The sequence below is a fragment of the Equus asinus genome, chromosome 23 (assembly GCF_041296235.1).
Source record: "Equus asinus isolate D_3611 breed Donkey chromosome 23, EquAss-T2T_v2, whole genome shotgun sequence".
Classification (NCBI taxonomy): domain Eukaryota; kingdom Metazoa; phylum Chordata; class Mammalia; order Perissodactyla; family Equidae; genus Equus; species Equus asinus.
Genome location: NC_091812.1, coordinates 68,177,501 through 68,202,505, shown reverse-complemented (window position 1 = coordinate 68,202,505; position 25,005 = coordinate 68,177,501). Strand labels below are relative to the sequence as shown.

General features: G+C 38.2%; 1 protein-coding gene across 6 annotated transcripts in view; it reads left to right on the top strand.

The window, feature by feature from the left end:
• CENPP (centromere protein P) overlaps positions 1-25,005 on the top strand; it is a 222,577-nt gene that overhangs the window by 11,040 nt on the left and 186,532 nt on the right. For 5 of the 6 annotated variants that reach the window (XR_011497543.1, XM_044756799.2, XM_044756800.2 and 2 more), the window contains exons 2-4: positions 4,447-4,628; positions 6,453-6,541; positions 16,805-16,893. The exons of the other annotated variant lie outside the window; for it this stretch is intronic. Coding sequence is in view for 4 of the 5 variants with exons in the window: in XM_044756799.2 (XP_044612734.1) it covers positions 4,447-4,628; positions 6,453-6,541; positions 16,805-16,893 (360 nt within the window). In the remaining variant the exon portion in view is untranslated. The remainder of the gene's footprint in view (positions 1-4,446; positions 4,629-6,452; positions 6,542-16,804; positions 16,894-25,005) is intronic. 6 annotated transcript variants of the gene reach the window in all.

Below are 25,005 nucleotides of genomic sequence, written 5' to 3'. Positions count from 1 at the left end.
TGTATTGAGATCTTTATTTTGACATATGGCTTCAAGTCTCTGTCTAGTGTCCTTTTACTTCACCTTACTGGACTCCTTTGAGCATTTCTTGCAGGGTATGTCTAGTGGTAACAAACCCTCAGCTTTTGTTTATTTGGAAATGTCTTAATTTCTTGCTTACTTTTCAAGGACAGTTTTGCCAGGTATAGGATTATTGATTGATGGTTTTTTCTTTTAGCACTTTGACTATATCAACCTACTGTCTTCTGGCCTCTGTAAGTTCTGATGATAAATCTGTTCATTTCTTGTTGAGAATCCCTTTTATGTGATGATTTGCTCCTCTCTTCCTGCTTTCAAGATCTCTCTTTATTCTTGGCTTTTGAAAATTGGATAATGTCTTAGTGTGAGTCTTTTTAAGTTCATCTTACTTGGAGTTTCTTGGATGTTTATACTCATGTCTTTCAACAAATTTGGGTCGTTTTCAGCCATTATTTCTTCAAATATTCTCTCTGCTCCTTTCTCTCTCCTCATTTTGGTCTCCCTTGATGCGTCTCTTGGTCATTTTGATGGTGTCCTGCGTATCCTTTAGGCTCTGTTTGCTTTTCTTCAGTCTTTTTTCTTTCCATTCCTTAGCTTCAATAATTTTCATTGTCTTATCTTGAAGTTCACTGATTGTTTCTTCTGCCTGTTCAAATCTGCCTTTGAATCCCTCTAGTGAATTCTTCATTTCAGTTATTGTACTTTTCAGCTCCACCACTTTCAGTTTCTTTTTAGGTTTTCTATCTCTTTATTAATGTTTCTATTTTGTTTACAGCTTGTTTTGTTGACTTTCTCCGCATCTTCTTTTATTTCTTTGAGGACCTTTAAGACCATTGTTTTTGTCTATTTCTAATATATCTGTCATTAAGTCTTTTGCAGGTACAGATTCTGTTGAATCACTTTTTCCTCTGAATGGGACATACCTTCCTGTTTCTTTGTATGCCTTGTGACTTTTTGTTGAACACTGGATTTGAATCTAATAATGTGTAACTCTGGGATCAGATTCTCCCCCCTTCCCCTAGGTTTGCTGTGTTTTTGTATTTTTGATTGTTGCAGGCTGTCCCTGCTGAGCATGAGCCTGAGGTGCAAACTTAATGTCTCCTCAGGTCTTTTCTGAATCTTTTCTTGGGCATGCACAGTCACTTTCTAATTTTCCCTATATATTCATTTCATTTTGAATGTCCTAGTCTTTAGTGTCTGGCTTCTCAAGGAGAAGAGCCAAAATGATGGGGGAGAAAGAGCAACGGCTCTTTAAGTCTCCTGGAAGTCAATTGAGCCAGACCAGAAGGGGTCTGCAACAATGAGAGGAGGTGCAGCAACAATGTCTGCCTGCCTTAATCTGCACCTCTGTGATCAGAAGCAGCAATCTGCAGTTGGAGCACAAATTCCCACTATTTGGGAGAGAGAGTCGTTTTTGCCCACCCTGGCTCCCCTAAGCTGGTGCAGGCTGCTCCAGGAATGTGTGCACAGCAGCTTGCCATGTTGTTAGAATGGGGGATGAGTAGCTGCTACTGTGGTAAGAGCTGAAATTGCCCGAACTTGACCTCAGTTTACTTCCATGCCTTCTACTGGAAGTTGCAAACCTTCAACAGACTCTAGAAAAAAGTTATATTAGACAGCTTCTGCCAGTGTAATTGTTGTCTAGGTGGGGAGACGGATTTCTGGTGCTCCCTACTCTGTGTTCCCAGAAACCTAGATCATTGACTTTTAGACTCAAATCTTGTATAGATTTGTTTTAAAAGAAAAAGGTTTCTTGTGAACTTCTATTTTGATCAAAAACATTTACTACTAAGACAGATTTACAAATAACACTACAAAACCAATAAAATTCATAACTCAAAATCTTTCAAACTAACATCATTAATTGAAGTGGGTTAATAATATTTTTTTTTTTTTTTTAAAGATTTTATTTTTTTTTCCTTTTTCTCCCCAAAGCCCCCTGGTACATAGTTGTATATTCTTCGTTGTGGGTCCTCCTTCTAGTTGTGGCATGTGGGACGCTGCCTCAGCGTGGTTTTATGAGCAGTGCCATGTCCGCGCCCAGGATTCGAACCAACGAAACACTGGGCCGCCTGCAGCGGAGCGCGCGAACTTAACCACTCGGCCACGGGGCCAGCCCCTGGGTTAATAATATTTTGCTCAAAGTAAATCACTGCTGTGAACGAGAATATTCAAGTTGTCTTTTTTCGTGTGTGAAAAATATACATAACATAAAACTTACCCTTTTTTGGTACACTGTACACTTTTTAAGTGTACAGTTCAGTAGCATTAAGCACTTTCACCTTGTCATGCAACCATCACCAGTATCCGTCTCTTGAACTTTTTTGTTGCCCCAAAGTGAAACTCTGTACCCATTAAACAATAACTCCCCATCCTCTGCTTTTTCAGCGACAGGTTCTTTTTGAGTTCTGCATGTCTGTCCTTTAATGTGATGACTGATTATCTTATCACTTTGCTTATTGGCAATACCTTGAAATTTTCATTCATAGTTTGATGTGACATTATTTGATATTCACTTGGCAGGAACTCATCATTTATATATGAAGATTGCCTCTCTTTTTCATTAGCTTTCTATGTATAAAATAATTTCTTTCATCAATCCATGATGACAAGTATAAAAGAGCATGTGGTAGTCTCTCAGATGATATAGAATATATTTACATTATTATTATTATTTTTTTTTTTGGTGAGGAAGATTTGCCCTGAGCTAACATCTGTCGCCAATCCTCCTCTTTTTGCTTGAGGAAGATTGTTGCTGAGCTAACATCTGTGCCAGTCCTCCTCTATTTGTACGTGGGATGCCACCACAGCATGGCTTGATGAGTGGTGTGTAGGTCTATGCCCAGGATTCAAACCTGCAAACCCCGGGCTGCTGAAGTAGAGTACACGAACGTTACCACTATGCCACCAGGCCAGACCCTATGTTAATATTTTAATTAGCATTAAAAAAAATTGTAAACGTTTTTTACAGACTTATACAAGTTTTAGATCCCCAGTGTGAAGAATACAGAGTTGGGGGCCGGCTCCGTGGCTGAGTGGTTAAGTTTGTGCGCTCTGCTGCAGTGGCCCAGGGTTCGGATCCTGGGCGCAGACATGGCACTGCTCATCAGGTCACGTTGAGGTGGTGTCCCATGAGCCACAACTAGAAGGACCTGCAACTAAGATATACAACTATGTACGGGGTGTGGGGGGAGTTGGGGAGATAAAGCAGGAAAAAAAAAAGATTGGCAACAATTGTTAGCCCAGGTGCCAATCTTTAAAAAAAAAAAAAAATTCAGAGTTGGGTTATTTCCTATAGACATGGTATGAGGTCAAAAGAGGATAGGCTAATGCAGTGGAATTAAGAATAGAAAAGGAAGGATACCTATGTGAAGGAGCAGAAAGGATGGCAGTAGGTCCAGATGCGAAGGGAGTAACAGAGCGAAGGATGACTCCAGAGATATGGAGCTTGAGATATCAAGGGATAGCTTTTATCATTAACGAAAGTACGACAATTTGGAGGAAAAGTTACCTTGAGGAAAACATTTGGTGAGTTATCAAGCTAAGTCTGCCTTGGAGGAAGAAGAGATAAATGGTTAGAGGTGTGCTTTAGGAGGTACTGTCACAGAAATGCTGAGATTAATCATCGAGTATTCCTCTGGAATGAGAGAATGCATATTTAGGACAGCAGAGGAAAGAGTGTTAGGGTTTTATTCCAAGGTTGGAGGTAAGAAGCAGGGACAGTAGAGGACCCAAGATGTAAAGTGAAAATCAAGATAATTGCGCCCCGACATCAAAGGAAGGCATGTTTAAAGATGGCACAAGTCAACAGTGTAGAATACAGCAGATCGTACAAGGGCAATAAAGGATGACATAAAGTAAAATGCCATTCAGTGTGATTATTAGCTGAAATTTTACTCCTTTTCAAGGAAAATAGAGTTATATGTTCTCATTGAAGAATGTCTGGTCACAGTGTTGCTTAAAGAGATAATGCTGTTATTCCTTTGAAATTCTCCCCTCCCCACCCCACTCCCATTCTTAGATTTCCTCAGAATTTCTTTCTTAGTATAAAATGCTCTGGGATACTTTGTTTTAGAATTTAAACCTGGCTAATTTATTTTGTTTTCAATTTTGTGACATCTTTTAAAATAATTTGAGATGTCTTGGGATATGAGACATTCTAATTTTGCAAAGTACTCATGTTATAATTTATTTTACAGTTGTTTCTAATATGTACAAATCTGGTAGTATAATTTGATTGGGTTTATTTTGTGTTGAGAATAAAGATTGCTGTGTTAGTAGCTACATTGGTTTTGAGAAAAAAATCTTAGGTAGTTTTAATGGGAAGAGAGTAAGAAGGACAAAATGGGAATTGTTTAAAGAAATTCAGTGAAATCCTTGTTAGTGGTTTCCTCATTGGCGTAATTATTTCTGATATTTGCTTTTTAGAAAATCCTTTCAAGAAATATACCAATCAGATTCTGAAGGATGGGAATCTTCAAAAGATCTGAGAAGTCATCTTGGACATTTGGAATCAGAAATTTTATTTCTAAGTACACTTACTGGCATCAAGATAAGAAATTACTCCAAGAAGACAAAGGACCTGACAAGCACTGAGATGACAGAAAAGAGTAAGTGTTAATCTAGAAGAGGTGTTGAAGCTAACCTTGTATGCACAGGAAATTGGTTGTCATATCATTGAATTAAAATTCTACAAGGTAACTATTTGAATGTGTGATTGTGGTAGACTTGTTTTGCCAGGTGTCTTTTGAACATGACAGCATCCATAAGACTCTTTTAAAAGCCACCTGAGGGGCTGGCCCTGTGGTGTAGTGGTTAAGTTTGCATGGTCCACTTCAGTGACCCAGGGTTTGTGGGTTCGGATCCTGGGCACAGACCTACACACCAGTCATCAAGCTGTGCTGTGGCAGCATCCCACATATGAAATAGAGGAAGAGTGGCACAGATGTTAGCTCAGCGACAATCTTACTCACCAAAAAAAGTGCTGCCTGAGGTAGAGGTTAAAGAATGCACAGTCTCTGTCATTAAGTAACTTAATACTCAGGTAACAGAGATAAGTGATTGTAAGAACAACAACTCTTAGGAGTTGTTGCTACTGACATGAGAGTTGCCTCATGTACAGTGTTCTACTCCTAATGAACATGGCCTATGGCCAAGATAAATGTTTCAGCAGCTGGACCATTTGCCAAAGGAGAGTTTCTGGTCCCAGTGCCTAGGTTTTATTGCACGGATATGTGATGCACTAACAGGGAAGGGAAGGCCAATTCAGCTGTACAGTTGGATGTTGAGAACTTGGGACAAGAATAACATTCCCTAAGGAAGGAATCGCTTTTGGAAATGCTTCCTGACTTTTCCACTGAAATAGCCCTCATGACAGGAGAGAGAGTGACCCTCAGAGGGTCTCGGGCAACTTACCTCACTAGAAGTTTGGATTACATATAGAAATGACTGATGGAATTTAGACACTCCAGGTGCTTGAGAGGAGGAGATGGAATACAGAGAGGATGGAGAGTGAGATTAGATCAGGTACAAGACTTTTACTAGTGTGAAGGAGTCTCAGTCTTCCTAGTTTGAGTCCCAGGTTCACCCCATCTGCTGAAGTTCTTGGTGCTACCAATTTTAGAAAGCCCTTCTCATGTTGTGTGAATGGCTTGATTCCGAACTTTCTGCATTCTTGGGTCTGCCAGGTCAGTCTCACTTTTCCACGTGATATCTGGCTCATCCATCTGATTTCCAGCTTCCAAAATTAGGTTACTCTCATCTTCTTCTCTTTATCCTTGTAGAATTGTGCCCTTCTAAAAATACCTTCATTAGCAAACCTAGATGGTGATAAAGTCAGAATAATGGTTATCTCTTGGGGGGTAGTGTATAACCTGGGAAAAGGCATGAGGAAACTTTATGGGGTACTTTAAAATTTCTGTATCTTGATCTCTGTGGTGGTTACATGGGAAATACATATCTTAAAAAAAAATCACACTGTATACTTAAGAATACGGCATTTTATGCATTTAAGTGCATTCATGTTATACCTAAAAGAAACCTTCTGATATCGTTTTAGTAAAGTTTTGAGAGATAACAGAGGTAAATACATGGATCCAATTTACTGTCTTCAACTAGAAGCAGATAAAGTTGCAAAAATGAAAAATAACAGTTATCATGATTCAAATTTGTCTAGGGTTATACTAGCATATTTCTATTTCATACCTTAATCTTTGGTATAATCGAGAAGTAGAAAGTATAAGTTGTCTTCAGTGCTATTTTGCAAAGCTAATCAATTTGATGCACGTTCTTCCAGATATTTTCATTGCAAATACTAACATACGCTTTCACACATATACTCACATGTATTATAGATATTCACACAAAATTGAACAATAGATATTTGAAGGAAATTGTTACTTTTCAAGCAAAATATTTGGTTTTTTGATTTACAGGTATAAAGAAAGTTCTACAGAGACACAGGTTATCAGGAAATTGCCACATGATTACATTTCAACTTGAATTTCAGATTCTGGAAATCCAGGTAAGTTAAGGAGTGTGTTGTGATAACAGAGATTCTGCTGCTATGGAATAAAAAATTCCCCTCCATCCCCGGCCTCTAGCAGTGGCCGAGCTGAGGAGGAGTTCATGAGCTGGGGCCCCTTGTAGCACATTTGTGCAAAGTGATACCATTTCAAAAAATTTTTTTAAGTGTAAATACCCAGCAATTGTGTATGGTAGGGTTGTTGCTGAGGACATAGGTGCTTTGTTGGAGGGCAGGGAGCAAGATGCTCCTGGGCTCCCAGTGCAAGCCACAGGTCATGGGAACAGTCCTGGATGCCCTTTGAGTCAGTTGATATGCCAGCCGTCTATTTTCTATTAGTTATCTCTTGCTGCGTAACAAATTTCCTCAAAATTTAATAGCTTAAAACAACAAAAACATTTATTATCTCACCCATTTTCCATTGGTCAGGAATTTGGGAGCAGCTTAGTTGAGTGTTCTTGCTTAGGGCCTCTCATGAGATTGTGGTCATCTGGGACTACAGCCATCTGAAAACTGCTCAGGGTTGGAGGATTAGACGCCAAGGTGGTTCATGGATACGCCAGCAAGTTATACTGGACTACTGAGACACAGCACAGGAGAAAGATACTTTTGACTAAGATTTTCACATAAAATCAGGAAGCAGACAGAATGATAACATGCAGCATTTGGCCAGGATGGGGCAGTACAAGGCTTAGACACCTTCAAAGGCTGGTTTCAGGAAGAGTGGGATCCAGGCATAATTTTGAGAACTGACCGGGACTAGGCACATACTTTGATAGCAGAAAGCAATCTCAATCAGTTGATTTTGTGAGCTGGGCCTACAGGGAGTGTATGTAGAGAAGAACAGGGAAGGGCAGGCAGGCTGCCTCAACCTCAGGTCATCAGATAGTTGCAGTGCTAAGTCTTGCTGACAAGCTGCTTGGTTGTGTTCAGTCATGTGCCAGGATTCCTCATCCTTGTCCTCAGCCACAAAAACAGCCCCAAGTTGTCCCTTCTTGTATGGAACAGGAGTTAATGTTAGGTAATCAGGACCCTGCCTCCTTAGGTCTCAGACAGCTGCCCCAACTAGTCAAGAGTGCCTGGGTCCGGATAGCTGGGCTAGAGCTTTTGCTTTTTATAAACTTTTTGCAAGCCATGTCTGTAGTTGACCACTGACACTGGCAGGCTGGGAATGGGCTGAGGGAGGTCTGGGCGCCTCATCTGATGATAGCTCCCAGCTTGGTCCTGTCAGGATGACCAAGAACATCCACAGTGTGGCGTTGCCAATGCTGATTGAGCAGGATCTGACACAGGGGCATGGGTGATGGGTGACCCTAGGCAAGGTACACTGTTCCCAGGTTGGCACCAGGCCTTGGGGCCATGCATGATCACTAAGGCAATATCATAGTCCTGTATGACCTCAAAGATCATCTGCTGAAGACTAAAACAGAACATGGGCCCAAATGGATTGGTGTCATTTTGGATTAACAGTCTGTATCAGGATCCCACGCTTCTCTTTTGTGCAGCCCAGGAGCTCCTGGATGTTTTCCCATTGCAGAATGTTGCATAATCGGACCAAATGCATTTTCTTTCTTTGTGGCTAATGTGATCCTTAACTCAGAGTGGTGATACACCAAATATTCACCTGCATCCTGACTTCTATTAATGGGCCAGGACTACAGTCCATGGTAAGGTTGGAGGAGTCATAGGCCTCAGGTCCAGTCCCATGTCTGAGAACATTTGCACTGTCACTGGACACATTGCCCAGGAAACTTCTCAGGAGTATCCTGGGAGCCTTGGGGTCTTGAAGGCTTTTTCTGCTGTAGGTATATGTCTTTTTCACAGTCTCTCCATGGTTATCTGGAGAGAAGCTAGACTGTGGGCAAAATTAGGCTTGTCCTTTGGAGGCTTATGCACAAGTCTGTCTGAAAAGAGAAAGACTGTCCTCTGAAGTTGGGGTCAATGAGCTGCTCAGTGGAGCTGTACACTGTAGGATGGTTGTGCCCAGAGATTATCAGAGTTCTCGTTAATGGGGCTGTGGCTTGAGAGATGAAATAGACTGCAGTATTGTAACTTCATTTTGTTTAAAATGCATACTTGGGTCACCTTAAGTATCTGAAGGAAAACGTCAAATGGTAGTTTCATCTTATCACGAGTCAGATCACAGTTTGGGGAAATTTGTTATAACTCGATGTGCTTCTGAAGAATGACTACTGCCTGACCAGAGGCATTCCTAGCGTGAACTGGCACTGGGCCCCTATAGCTCCCACCGTGGCTTGGCCTCCTGGTCGTTGCTGTCCACCCTGAGGCTGCACAGACAGGACCAGAACCATGTGGGCCCTGCCACACAGGCCCTGCTACCCTTGCAGCAGTGGCCATGCTCCCTGCCTCCTACCAGGCAGTGACGACATCAGCCCAGACCTCACCTTCCTGTCAACAGTATTTTAAGCTAATATTCTCACCCCCATACCACCAAAGCATGATCAAAAATTTTGTGACAATTTAGTAATGGCCTAAATTTATACTGTTAGCTCACATGCTGAGTGAATTAGAATTAGTTGAGCTGCACATGACAGAAAACTTAAAAATAAGGGTGGTTCAAAGTACTAGACATTTATTTCTCAGCTGCTTAAACAGATTGTAGGGTAAGTGTTCAAAGGCTAGTATTGTGACTTCATAATCATCAGGCTCTGCCATCACCCACCTGGCTTCCAAATCATGGTGCAATTATCACTTTAGCATTTCAGGCATCAGGAAGGGGTGGGCAAACAAGGGCTCACCTTTTCCCGTGAAGGACACTTTCTCGAACTTGTAATATCCATCATTTTCACCTACATTCCATTGGCCAATAAGTTAGCGCAAGGAAGGGTGGAAATGTAGTCTTCGTTGTGCATGGCCGTGTGGCCAGTGAAAAATTGGGGCAAGAAAGAAGTACAAATACTGGGATCTACCAGCAGTTTCTGTCCCATATGCGTTAGGGGATGCAGGAAAAAAATCTAAGGAGAGGAACAGCTGATATTCTTTTACAGATAGTCTTTTACAGACATAGAACACAGTAATTGCCAATAAAGAGATGTAAGTTGTTGTTCACATTTCGAAGTATGTAGGTGTTTTTGGGTGTTTTTTCCTTCTTCTCCCCAAAGCCCCCCAACACATAGTTGTATACTCTAGCTGTGAGTGCCTCTGGTTGTGCTGTGTGGCACACTGCCTCAGCATGGCGTGATGAGCGGTGCCATGTCTGCGCCCAGGATCTGAACTGGCAAAACCCTGGGCTGCCGAAGTGGAGCACACGAACTTGACCACTCAGCCATGGGGCCGACCCCCAAAGTATGTAGGTGTTTTTAAATTGCTTGATTTTACTTAATTTGCTACAGAAAGAGTATGCTCTCCCTATGTTAAGAATGCTTGCTTTCTCTGCACATTTCCAATTTTATGATTCTTTTTGAGAACCAGACTGGTAAGCAAGATGTTAAAAGCTATCACAAAAACTCCCAAATGAGCAAGATTTTTTTTTTTTTTTAAAGATTTTATTTTTTCCTTTTTCTCCCCAAAGCCCCTCCAGTACATGGTTGTATATTCTTCGTTGTGGGTCCTTCTAGTTGTGGTATGTGGGACGCTGCCTCAGCGTGGCTTGATGAGCAGTGCCATGTCCGCGCCCAGGATTCGAACCAACGAAACACTGGGCAGCCTGCAGCGGAGCGCGCGAACTTAACCACTCAGCCACGGGGCCAGCCCCTCAAATGAGCAAGATTTTAGGGATAAGTCATATGGGACTCAGAGACTTTCTTGGAGAAGAGAACAAAGGACTGTCTCATTTTGTTGTTGTTACTTAGAATTCTGATGTAATGGGGTGATGAGAATTGTTTTTACGTTTGTGTTATTTCATGGTAAATCCTCATGTATTCTAGGCCTACTTGTGTAAGTACCCCTGTAGAAATCTATCTCTGTGGAACTGCGAAGTCGAGGAGATGTGTATGTAAATTCTGATTGATAATACCAAATTGCCTTCTACAATGGCTTTACCATTTTATGATGTTGAGCAGATTTTTATATTTAAGAATTTTATATTTGAGGAAAAAAAACAATGGTGAAGACATAGCAAGCTTGTGTGTTCTAAAATGTTTTTTTAAACAAAATTTCCACTAGAGGGAGATGTTAAGCTATCAGAATATTAAAAAGGAACGTAAATAATGAAACTGTCTTACTTATAGAATATTGTTATAATAAAATCATAGTAATACAATGTTAGAAAAATGCCCTAAAATCATATGAATAGAATATTGGAACCCAAAGTGACCTTATAGATTATCTAGTTCAGCCCCCTTATTTATAGGGAAATGTACCCAGGGCATTTGAATGATTACCCACGTTGGCATAGCTATTGTTTTCAGAAGTGGTTGGAACATACAAGTATGTTCCAGGATTTACTGTCTGTTGTTAGCGCTGTTTCTGAGGAGTTGCAAGGACTTCAGAATTAACATGTGTCAGCATTCACAGTCCATGCAGCATAATAAATCAGATGGGTGGGAGTTTGTGGAGAAAGGGCAGATTAAGTATGTTTTCATAACTTCTCTCTCTGAAACCAGTGAAAGAAGAAAATTAGACAAAAAGAGGGAAATGTTTTAATTAAAAAGAATATAATCCCATATCACAGACTCCAAAGAAAGTGTACTTGATATGATGACATTTGAACCTAAATGAAAGAAAAGACTGAAGTCTGATACAGATTGCTTCAGGAGCAGTATATAAATTTTGCAAAGTTAACTGGACCGTTATCCTGAATGTCTCTACCCACAATCCTTAAGTTGTAGAAAAGAATGAGAACTGCAATCTTAAATGGACTGGGGTAGCGAGGAATGTGCTGCTGAGACTCAGGCAGGGGCTTTGACGTCAGATTGTTTATAAGGTCCTTCCCCTTGTTTACCGACTGGGGAGGATTGACCTGGTTAGCAGTATGACAGGGAGGAGAGAGATGGGCAAACCGTATCTTGAAGTCAACTTTCCAGTGGCTAAACTGAATCCACAACCCACCAAAAAGAAAAAAAATAGAGGGGCCAGTAAATTATAGGCTTTATGCTGACGGGATTATTTACCTATCCTAATGCCTGTAAGTCCAAAATCAAACACACCCACACATACTAGAACAAAAGACAAGAGGTGCCTCTGAGATTTTTTTTTCTTTTGTAGCAGCTGTATTGAGATATAACTCAGATACCATGTAATTTATCCATTTAAAGTATACGTTCATTAGTTTTTGGTAAATTCACAGAGTTGTGCAATGATTACCACATCAACTTAGGACGTTTTTATCACCTCAAAAAGAAAGCCCATCTTCTTTATCACCTCTCAGTCTCCTTCCTTCTGCCCAGACCTAAGCAAGAGCTAATCTGTCTTCTGTCTGTATGGATTTACCTATTCTGGACATTTTCTGTAAATAGAATCATATAATATGTGGTCTTTTGGACTGGCTTCTTTGACTTAGCATAATGTTTTCAAGGTTCATTCATGTTATAGTGTGTCTTATTACTTCATATATATATATATATTTTGACTGAAAAATATTCTGTTGTGTGGATATATCACATTTTGTTCATTCATTCTTCAGTTGATGGGCATTTGTGTTGTTTTCACATTTTGACTGTTATGAATAATGTGGCTATAAACATTCATGTACATTTTTCTTGGGTTTATATCTAGGAGTAGAATTACTGGGTCAAATGGAACTACCAGGTGATAACTAATGACGTTAAGCATCTTGTATATCATCTAAAGAAACGTTTGTTGAGATCCTTTGCCTGCTTTTCAATTGGGTTGTCTTTTTATTATTGAGTTGTAAGAGTGCTTCTGTAATTTCTGTTTCTGATTAGATATGGTGATAGATGCCTACAGACAGCCTACTTAAACTGCAGCTGCTCCTGACAATTGCCGCTATATCCTCGAGTAGCTGAAAAACTAAACAAAGATTACATACCATCAATATCCATTTCTCCAGCAGCTCAAGATACAAAGAGACAAGTCAGATGGTGCCCAGACAAATGGGGAAGAGTCAAGAAGTATCCACTCACTCTGTCCTTAGGAAATAGCAAAAACTGCTAGATGTACCTCTTAAAAAAATACCACCCATGGAGTTAAAAGCACAAGGAGAGTGCAGAGTGCTTTCATCATCATTTAGGGCCTATGTCAAAGTACTGCCATGAAAGAAATTAGTAAGAAAATGGAGATAAATTTACTTTGGAAGAATTAATCCAGGAAATACAAGAACGTGCTATATAAAAACTGCTCTGACTCTCGAAAGCATTTAAAGAAAATTGAATAAGAAAAGGAGAGACCTGAGAGAAATGAAGGAAGAATAAAATGATTATAATGCTGAAAACTACACTAGATGCAGCCAATAGTAGACTAGGAGGATAGGCTTGAGAGAAATTGCTTGTTAGCGCGTTTGAAGGAAAAGAGATGTGGAAGATAATGAAGAGTCAATATATGATTTTTCCATAAAAAAAAGAATCAAAAAAAAGTGGAAGAGAAATTATAGGCAAACATAGAAGAAAATTTACTAGCGTAAAGGAGAAAACCTGAATTTGCAGATCAAAATATTTAACAGTTTATTTAACAATCCCCATTATTGAATATAGAATTGTTTTTGTCTTTTTGTAATGTGTAGCACTGTAATGAATATCTTTATTCATAAGTCTTTGTCTTCATTTTTTATTACTTTAGGATAAATTCTTAGAAGTCAAATTGCTGAGACAGAGACTATGAATATTTTGAGTTAGGCATTGTCAAATGGTTTCTTAGATTAAAATGTCATCTCATTGTTTAACCTTACATTTATCTTATTACTAGTGAGATCGAACATTTTTTTCCATACACATTGTCTTTTACCTCTGAGTTTTTAAGTTCATGTCTTTTTTTTTAATTAAGATTATGATAGTTAACAACCTTGTGAAATTACAGTTGTACATCATTATTAGTCATGTTGTAGGTACACCACTTCACCCCTAGTGCCCTTTCCCCTGGTAACCACCGATCAGTTCTCTTTGTCTATATGTTAACTACCACCTATGAGTGGAGTCATAGAGAGTTCGTCTTTCTCTGTCTGGCTTATTTCACTCAACATAATACCCTCAAGGTCTATCCATGTTGTTGTGAATGGGATGACTTTGTCCTTTTTTATGGCTGAGTAGTATTCCATTGTATATATATACCATCTCTTCTTTATCCAATCATCAGTTGCTGGGCACTTAGGTTGGTTCCATGACTTGGCTATTGTGAATAATGCTGCGATAAACATAGGGATGCATGGGACTTTTGGAATTGCTGATTTCAGGTTCTTAGGATAGATACTCAGTAGTGGGATGGCTGGGTCACAAGGTATTTCTATTTTTAACTTTTTCAGGAATCTCCATACTGTTTTTCATAGTGGCTGCACCAATTTGCATTCCCACCAACAGTGTATGAGGGTTCCCTTTTCTCCACAGCCTCTCCAACATTTGTCACTCTTGGTTTTGGATATTTTTGCCATTCTAACAGGTGTAAGGTGATATCTTAGTGTAGTTTTGATTTGCATTTCCCTGATGATTAGTGATGATGAGCATCTTTTCATGTGTCTATTGGCCATCTGTATATCTTCTTTGGAGAAATGTCTGTTCATGTCTCCTGCCCATTTTGTGATCAGGTTGTTTGATTTTTTTGTTGTTGAGCTGTGTGAGTTCTTTATATATTATGGAGATTAACCCTTTGTCGGATAAATAACTTGTAAATATTGTTTCCCAGTTAGTGGGCTGTTTTTCTGTTTCAATCCTGTTTTCCCTTGCCTTGAAGAAGCTCTTTAGTCTGATGAAGTCCCATTTATTTATTCTTTCTATTGTTTCCCTCGTCTGAGGGGTTATGGTGTCCGAAAAGATTCTTTTGAAGCTGATGTCGAAGAGTGTACTGCCTATATTCTCTTCTAGAAGACATATTGTTTCAGGCCTAATCTTTAGGTCTTTGATCCATTTTGAGTTTATTTTTGTGAATGGTGAAAAAGAATGGTCGATTTTCATTCTTTTACATGTGGGTGTCCAGTTTTCCCAGCACCATTTGTTGAAGGGACTTTCTTTTCTCCATTGTAGGCCCTCAGCTCCTTTGTCGAAGATTAGCTGTCCATATATGTGTGGTTTTATTTCTGGGTTTTCAATTCTGTTCCATTGATCTGTGCACCTGTTTTTGTACCAGTACCATGCTGTTTTGATTACTGTAGCTTTGTAGTATGTTTTGAAGTCAGGGATTGTGATACCTCCAGCTATGTTCTTCTTTCTCAGGATTGCTTTAGCAATTTGGGGTCTTTTGTTGCCCCATATGAATTTTAGGATTCTTTGCTCAATTTCTGTAAAGAATGTCATTGGGATTCTGATTGGGATAGCATTGAATCTGTAGATTGCTTTAGGTAGAATGGACATTTTAACTATGTTTATTCTTCCAATCCATGTGCATGGAATGTCTTTCCATCTCTTTATGTCGTCATCAATTTCTTTCAAGAAAGTCTTGTAGTTTTCATTGTATAGATCTTTCACTTCCTTGGTTAAATTTATCCCAAGGTATTTTATTCTTTTTGTTGCGATTGTGAATGGGATTGAGTTCTTGAGTTCTTTTTCTGTTAGTTCATTGTTAGTGTTTAGAGATGCTACTGATTTATGTATGTTGATTTTATACCCTGCAACTTTGCTTTAGCTGTTGATTGTTTCTAATAGTTTTCCTATGGATTCTTTGGGCTTTTCTATATATAAGATCATGTTGTCTGCAAACAGCGAGAGTTTTACTTCTTCATTGCCTGTTTGGATTCCTTTTATTTCTTTTTCCTGCCGAATTGCTCTGGCCAACACCTCCAGTACTATGTTGAATAAGAGTGGTGAAAGTGGGCACCCTTGTCTTGTTCCTGTTCTGAGAGGGATGGGTTTCAGTTTTTGTCCGTTGAGTATGATGTTGGCTGTGGGTTTGTCATATATGACCTTTATTATGTTGAGGTACTTTCCTTCTATACCTATTTTATTGAGGGTTTTTATCATAAATGGGTGTTGGATCTTGTCGAATGCTTTCTCTGCATCTATTGAGATGATCATGTGGTTTTCTTTTTAAAGATTTTATTTTTTTCCTTCTTCTCCCCAAAGCCCCCTGGTGCATAGTTGTATATTCTTCTTTGTGGGTCCTTCTAGTTGTGGCATGTGGGACGCTGCCTCAGCATGGTTTGATGAGCAGTGCCATGTCCGCGCCCAGGATTCGAACCAACGAAACACTGGGCCGCCTGCAGTGGAGTGCGAGGACTTAACCACTTGGCCACGGGGCCAGCCCCTGATCACGTGGTTTTTGTTTCTCATTTTGTTAATGTAGTGAATCATGTTGATTGACTTGCGGATGTTGAACCATCCCTGTGTCCCTGGTATAAATCCCACTTGATCATGGTGTATAATCTTTTTGATGTATTGCTGTATTCGGTTTGCGAAAATTTTGTTGAGGATTTTTGCATCTATGTTCATCAGTGATATTGGACTGTAGTTTTCCTTCTTTGTGTTGTCCTTGTCAGGTTTGGAGATCAGGGTGATGTTGGCTTCATAGAATGTATTAGGGAGTGCTCCATCTTCTTTTATTTTCTGGAATAGTTTGAGAAGGATAGGTATTAAATCTTCTTTGAATGTTTGGTAGAATTCTCCAGAGAAGCTGTCTGGTCCTGGACTCTTATTTTTGGGGAGGTTTTTGATTACTGTTTCTATTTCTTTACTTCTGATTGGTCTATTCAGATTCTCTATTTCTTCCTGATTCAGTTTGTAGTTCATGTCTTTTGCCTTTTTCTTTTCAGGTTTCATATCTCTTTGTCGTGTTTATGGTAAAAATTTTCCTCAGTTTACTGTTTCTCTTTTAGTTATAAAGTCATTTTTTATATAGGTATTTTGAGTTTTTTATGTAATTGTATTCACTTATTTTTTTCTATTATTGTTTGTGTAGAAAGTTCTTCCTCACTCAGTAATCATTTAAATGTTTCTATTTCCTCCTAATATTTTATAGTTTATAGTTTCAGTGTTTACATTTAAGTAAGTAATTCATTTATTGGAGTTCATTTAGATTTTTGGTATGTAGCAAGGATCTACTTTTATTCTTTTAACAAATAACTGATATTTTCAGTACGTTTTCTTGATTATCTTTTTCTGTTACTTGGTGGAATTTCATTTTGCATATTTTTAAAGTATTTTTGTCTTTCTCTTTAAAAGTTTACTGTGCTCTGATACATAAATTTTGTTTTCTTTATTTTAGAATAAGAAGAGTTTATCTTCTGTTATTACTGACCTCAACATAATAATGGAGCCCACCGAATATTCAGAATTAAGTGAATTTGTGTCCAGGTAAAATATTTTAAAAATTTATTCTTTTAGGGATTAGTTTCACTCTACAGTTTTAAATTTGCCTTTTCTTTTATCTTGGTAAGTAAATATCAAAACATCTCTGAAAGCGTAACACCATTATTATGGGTTATATTTAAGCCTATATTCTTCATCTCTATTGTTGTTTTCTTCAATAAATATTTATTATACATTCACTATGTGCTAGGCATTAAAATGAAAATGTGAGCAAAAACAGATATAATCTTTCATCTTCATGGGATTTGTAGCCTAGTGGAAAAGTCAGATATTAAATAATCGTAAAAATAATCTAAAATAGAGTTTGTGTTAAATGCTACAGAGAAGAGTTACATATGCTGTTGAAGCATACATCAGGGATCTGACTCTTGGGGGAATATGGAACGATCTCCTGAAACTTGAGCTGAAATCCGAAAAACGAGTGGATGTGGACTAACAAATAGGTCCTAGACAGAATAGCTTGTGCACAGGCACTGCTAGGAGGGAGCATGGCATCTGTCAGCAACTGACAGGAGGCCATAGTGACTGGAGGAGGGCAGGACAGGGGAGTGTGGTATAAGATGAGGCTAGCAAAGTGTGCATGTAAGGGCCACACCGTGTGTGGTTTGGCATAAGCAGTTTGGTCACAGTCCTAAGACCAATGTGAGGCTGTTGAAAGGTTTTAAGCAGAGCCTAAGGAAGGCACAAGTGTGACATCCTAGAAAGTATTATTCTGGATGCTGCAGGGAGAAGGGATTGAAGGGGTGCAATAGTGGATACAGGAGAGTCAGTGACTAGTGTATTAAAAAAGTTCAGGCAAGAAAAGTTTGTAGTTTGGATGAGAATAATGGTAGTTGTGAAAGAGAGCTGGATGGATTTGGGGGATGTTTAGGAAGCACAATTGAATGGCCACGTTGGTAGTTGAATAGGGGGTCACGAGTTGCTGATGGGGATGACTCCTTGAAGATGATGATTGCGTTTGTTGAAATAGGGAAAGTTGAAAGAGGGCCGTCTCAGGTGAGATTGTGAGTTCAGTTTGGACATGTTGAATTTGAGTGCCTGTGAAACACTGAACTGAAAATATGAAGTAGGCAGCTCAGGAGGGGTGTAGGTAGGAGATACAACACTGGAGTTATCTGCCAGGGAGTGAAAGTTACAGCCTTGAGCAGGAATGAGATTGTGGAGAGAATATAGAGTGAAAATAGGAAAGGGACTGGAACTGAACCTTGAGGAATTCTAAAATGTGCTGGCTGAACAGAAGAGAGGATCCTCCAAAGGAATTATAAAAGAAACTTTGAGAAGTGGGAGGAAAACCAGGAGTGTGTTGTGGACCATTGGCAACTGTGTTGACAGTTTTTCTTTGACATGAAGATATCTTTAAAGTGTCTTCTGGATTGCATGGGTTGTGAAAAGAAGTCTTCTATCATTGTTATTTTGTGTGTGTGGGTGTGGGTGTGTGTGTTTTGGGCTGCCTTCAAACATTTCTCTTTGTTCTGTTTTTCCACAATTTGACTGTGCTATTTCTAGGGTGCATTTGTGTGAAAATTCCCAACCATATCTTTTCAAATACTTCTTCTGTCCTGTTCTCTGTTCTTCTGCAGCTCTAATTACACGTATGTTAGAACATTGGATATATTTTCTCCACATTGGGATGCTCTGTTCTATTTCTTTCACTTTTTTTTTCTTTGCATTTCAGTTTGGATAATTTCTATTACCCTATCTTCAAGGTCACAGATCATTTCCTCAGCTGAAGTCCAATTTGCCAATGAGCCCGTTGGAGGAATTCTTCATCTCTAATGTAATGTTTTTTATTTCCAGCATTTTCATTTGATTCTTAATTTCTCTCTCTGATGAAATTGTTCAAATGCTGCCCATTTGTTCATCCATGTTGTCCAGCTTTTCCACTAGATCTTTTAACGTATATTTTTTCTTTATTGTTTTATTATGAAAAATTTCAAATATGCAAAAAAATAATAGTATAATTAACCTACAACTGCCCATTAGGCACCTTCAACAATTATCAATATTTTGCCAATCTTAGTACATCAATTCCTACACACACACATTTTTTAACTTTTAATTTTGAAAAATTATAGATTCACAAGAAGCAGCAAAAAAAACAATATACAAGAAGTTTCCATACACCCTTCATCTAGCCTCTGACAGTGGTAACATCTTGCATAATTATACTATCAAAACTAGAAAATTGACATTAGTGAAAACCAAAGGGCATTTTCAGATTTTCCTAGTTTTACAAGCACTTGTGTGTGTATGCGTGTTCTATGCAATGTTATCACCTGTGTAGCTTCATGAAACCACCACCACCACTTTCAGGATACAAGACTATTTCATACTCCTTTGTACTAGATCTTTTGTTCACCCAGTTTTTTTTGTTGTGGTAAATAAAATATATACAACATAAAATTTACCTTCTTAACCATTTTTAAGTATACAGTTTTAAGTGTACATATTGTTGTACTGCCATCACCACCACCCATCTCCATAACTCTTTTCATCTTGTAAAACTGAAACTCTACCCATTAAACAACTCCCCATTTCTCTCTCGCTGCAGCCCCTAGCAACCACTGTACTTGTTTCTGTGTTTATGACTTTTAATCTTAGTTATTTTAAAGTCCCTGCCCAATAGTACCAAGACCTGAATCATCTTTGAGTCTGATTCTGCTGATTAGTTTACAACAGATCTTTTTTTTCTTGAGTTTTTGTCTCATAACTTTTTATTGAATGATAGACATTGTGGAAAAACAGTAGAGACTGAAGTGAAGAGTATTTATGCCCAGAAATGGGCACATTTCTTTTATCAGTGTTAGCATGAGAGTTAATTCAAGGTACTTAACTGTTGAGCTGGATTTGGGGTTTTCGTGGCTTTTATTACCTTAGACACCACAGGCTTCAGCTTCTTGCAGCAATGGATTCAAATTCAAGTTCAGTTCTTCCTCATGCTTAGGTGGAGTTTTGGGAGCTGGCTGGTTTCCTCAGTGTTCCAGCTCCGCCCTCAGCTCTCAGGCGTTCCTCCAGGTCTGCACCTCCAGGGGCTGTCTTTCTCCATGCACTTGACTCCCCAGCAGCAGATGTTGATGCTTGTTGCTGGGTGCTGGCTTGATTGCCATCTGTTTATCCTCTTTGCTGAAGTTTGTGTTCAACTCTTTTATTCATTGCTTCATCGGATTGTTTCCTTACTGTTGTTTTGAGAGTTCTTTATATATTCTGTATCCAAGGCCTTTGTCATAAGTGTGATTTCCAGATATTTTCTCCCATTCTGTAGCTTGTCTTTTCATTTTCTTAACGGTGTCTTTGAAAGAGCAAAATTTTTTATTTCAAGAAGACAGTTTATCTTTCTTTTATGTATATATTTAGCTCATGTTTTTGGTATGATGCCTGAGAACTGTTTGCCTAACCTCAGGTCATGAAAACTGTCCTCAAATTTTTTATAAATTTTTATAATTTTACTTTTTACATTTAGATCTATGATTCATTTACATTTAATGTAATTGTTGATATGTTTGGATTGAAGTCTGCCCACTTTGTAGTTATTTCTGTTCTTTCTCTGTTTTGTTCTTATATTTTCTCCTTCATGCCTTTTCTGGATTATTTGAATATTTTTTAATATTCCATTTTAATTTGATTTTCTTCTATATCTCTTACATGTTATGTAAATACGTGTATTATAATTATACATATTACTGGTTGTTCTAGGGATCACAGTCTACCTAGAATTAATATTTTGCCACTTTAAATGGCATATAGAACCTTTTACTAAATAGATTCCTTTACTCTCATGTCCTCATGTTACAGTTTTGATGTGTATTGTTTCTACCTACATTGAAACCCTCATCGGATAATGTTATAATTCTTACTTTCTTCCTTTTTATGTATTTGAAGGAACTTAAGAAGAATAATCTCATACATTTATGTAGATTTTTACTAATTTTACTCTTCATTCCTGATATTCCAAGTTTCCCTCTGGTATCATTTCCTTTTCCTCTGAAGAACTTTCTTTAGCATGTCTTCTTGAGTAGGTTCACTTGGACAAATCCTTTTCGTTTTCTTTCATCTGAGAATGTCATTGCTATGTCTTTGCTCCTGAAGGATATTTTCACTGGATATTAAGTTCTGGGTTGACAGTTCTTTTCTTTCCGTACTTTAAAAATGTCATTTCACTTCTCTCTGGCCTCTGTGGTGTCTGTGGAGAAATCCACTGTCTTTGAATCCTGCTTCCCCTATAGGAAATGTATCTGTTTTTCTCTAACAGGTTTCAGGATATTTTCTTTTTCTTTAATTATTGATAGTTTGATTATGATGTTTTTAGCCATGGATTTTTTTGTTTATCCTCTCTGGGGTTGTAAGCTTATGTCTTTTTACCAAATTTGGGAAATTTTCAGCCATTATTTCTTCAAATATGTTTTTTGCTCAGCACTTTTTCTCCTCTGCTCTTGGGTTTCTGATGGCATGAATGTAAAACCTTTTAGTGTTGTCTGATGGGTCCCTGAGGCTCTATTCATCTTTTCTAAACTTTTCTTTCTGTTTTTGGTTTTTCTTCTTCTTCTCCCCAAAGCCCCTCAGCAAATAGTTGTATATCCTAGTTGTGGGTCCTTCTGGCTCTGCTCTGTGGGATGCTGCCTCAGCATGGCCTGATGAGCAGTACTAGGTCCGCGGCCAGGATCCAAACCAGCAAAACCCTGGGCCGCCAGAGTGGAACTCCTGAACTTAACCACTTGGCCATGGGGCCAGCCCCAACCTTTTCTTTCTGTGTTACTCAGATTGGATGGTTTCTGTGTACTTACCACCACCATCAGGAATCAAACAGTTCCAGCAACACAGAAAATCCGTCACACTCTCCCTTTATGGTCACACCCTCCCCCACTCTTACCCCCTGGTTAATCTGCTCTATCTTTATCACTAGAGTGTCGCATTTTACCAAATGTTGAGTAAATGAAATCACACAGTGTGTAACCTTTTGAGACCAGCTTCCTTACTTGGCATAATGCCTTTGAAATCCATCCATATTTTCATTTCTGAGTTGTGTTCCACTGTGGACACTAGCTTGTTTATCCATTCACCTGTTAGAGGACATTCAGGTTATTTCCAGGTTTTGGTGATTATGAATAGAGCTGCTATAAACATTCATTAGAGGATTTTATGAATGCAAGTTTTCTTTTCTCTAGGGTAAGTAACCAGAAGTGGGATTGCTGCGTCATATGATAAGAAGATGTTTAAATTTATAATAAACTGCCAAACTCTTTACCAGAACAACCATACCATTTTGCATTCCTACCAGCAGTGTATGAGAGTGATTGATAATATTTTAGTGAATTAACGTCTGATATGCACCTGATTTTAGACCTAATATCCTAGGAATTTATTTTTAAAATAGAAGTGTAGAATTTTTATTTTAAATTTCTTTTCGTGTTTTGCTTCATCTTTGAGAAAGAGACATTTGGAGTTATTTTACTGTTCTGACTATTCTAGTTGAAATTGAAATGTGTTGTTGCCAACACTTTGTGAAAGAAATCCATAACATCTGTTTTACATTTAGTGAAGTTTGGACTATGCTTGGGAAACATAAATAAATTACAATCACTCTTATAGTTGTAGAGCCAACACATACACACATTTTCTTTATATAATGGAAAACTGTATGTGCTGTAATAGAGTTCCTTTTATGGAGATGTAAAGGGGAGTGAAGGAATTGTAACTCAGAGTGCTTTTAAGTAAAGTGCTTTTTTAAAAATTTATATAACAAACATTCTCTCTCTCTCTCTCCTCGTCTCTGAGTATCTCTAGCGTGTGTGTTTAAACTTTGACCATTGTAGTTTTTAAGATTTTTTTTTCTTGGCTCACTCCCTCATCACATGATTAAGAGCTTATATTTTGCACTCTTGTTTGATGGAGATTAAAATATCATGTCACTTTGGCTTGTAAGATCTAATGAAGTAACTGCTGTTGTTTATAGGCCTACATCCTTTGGAGAGTAATTTGTTCTCTCAGACATTAAAAAGTATTTGTAATAGCTATCACAATAGGTTTTAACACTGCATCTCCAGTGTTTCCTTGAAAATATATGATTACGTAGCTGTGTGTTAATGCAACTATTTTTTTATTTTCTTCTTTGTTTTCTGTGTGTCCTCTGTTCTTTTATTCTTCCGTTCCTATTTCCTGCTTTCTTTTGGATTACTTCAATACTTTTTAGTATTCCATTTTAATTTATTTACTGGCTTCTTGGCCATATCTGTTTGTATTATTTTTTATATTGGCTGCTAGAGGGCTTGCAACATATATAACATAACTTTTAACAGCCTACTTAGATTTAAGACTTTACCCCTGCAAGTACAGTCTGGAAACCTTATAACCATAGAGATCCTTTCCCTCCCTGCTTCATGTTGTAGTTTTCATGTGAATCACAGTCATATATATGCACTGAAAACTCCATCAGACAACGTTAGGATTTTTTACTTTCAACCATCATAATGTAATTTAAAGAACTTAAGAGAGGACTAATAATTTGTCATACTTATTCAGATTTTTACCATTTCTCTTGCTCTTCTGAGGGAACCTTTTTAGAAGACATGCATATATCATGGCTCTGTCTCCTAAATACTTTGGTGTGCATTTCTAAGAATAGAGGTATTCCCTTACTACTCATAGCAGTGATTGATTTCATAAATTGACATTGATGTAGTACTTTTATCTAATTTGCCATGCATATTCCAATTTTGTTAGTTGATCTAATAATGTCCTTTATTGCATTTTCTTTTCCCCTGCAGTACATGATCCAGTCTCGAGTTAAGTATTGCATTTAGTTGTCCTGTATTTATAGGTTTCTTGAATGTGGAATAATTCCAGAGCCTTTCTTTGCCTTTTGTAACTTTGCCATCTTTAAAAAAAATACCATTCTTCCACCTTTTTTTCCCGAAAGAATGTTCCCTATTTTGTCTTTGATCTTATGATCAATTGCTGTTATGTATTCTCAGGCAAAATACTGCCTGGGTGACGTTTTGTCCTTCTCAGATATCTGTCCTCACAGGTGATGATAATTTTGATCAATTGGTGAAACTGTTGCCAGATTCTCTGTGGTATCATCACTTTTTTTTTTTCCTCTCTTGCAGCTAGTAGGCAGTCTGTGGGGAGACACTTTATGACCGTGCAGACACTACTCTTCATTAACATGTCTCCCTAGGTTTAGCATCCCTGATGATTCTTATGTGACCCGCTCTTTACAGTGATGGTTACAAAATGACGATTTTTCAATTCCAACCTTTCCTCCACATTTCTCAACAGGCACTAGGCCTTGTGCTTGGAAACAGATCTCCCTTCTCCCCTGTGTATGTGTGTCTATGTGTACATATCTATATATTTTAGGTATAGTTTCATTTGTCCTTATTTTTTCCAATAATTTATAATTCCTCATTCTTCTTACTTATTTTGGTATTCAAATTATTTTAGACTTGACCAGTGGGAACCCCTTTAAGATGGCTCCTGAATACATATAATATTCCCTCATCATATTTTTGAGCACTTACTTAGATTCTGGCATGAAAAGATTTTCCAGGCTCAAAGTATACCTCTTCTGCTCCAGTATGTAAATTTAAAAATAAATAAATACTGTGTATTGAAATCATGTTATATACTTTGTACTGTATTAGTCTTTAAGAATATAATGATGAACAAGAATATAGTTTCTGACTTCATGAAGCTGACAAACAAGTGAATGAGCAAATCCAGTAATGGGTGGTAAGCAATAATGGGATAAGTGCACACCTACTATGTGGCAAGCACTGTTGAATGTGCTTAATATGTAGCTGTGAACAAAACAAAACATCCCTCCCTCCATAAACTTGTTTTCTAATAAGGGAAACAAGCAGTAAACAAAAATGATATGTAAAGTAAATAATACATTAGATGGAGGTCAGTGGTATGAAGAAAAGTAAAGTAGAATGGGAGATAGGGAATGTACAGTGTGAGGGAGAGGTATCCATCTTTAAACAGCATGGCCGGGGAACGCATCGTTGAGAGGGTGACTGTGAGTAGGTCAGGGAGCCAGCCTTGCCTGATCGTACCCAGCTGGTTATCAACTCTAGTTACTCTTGAAAAATGTATCAC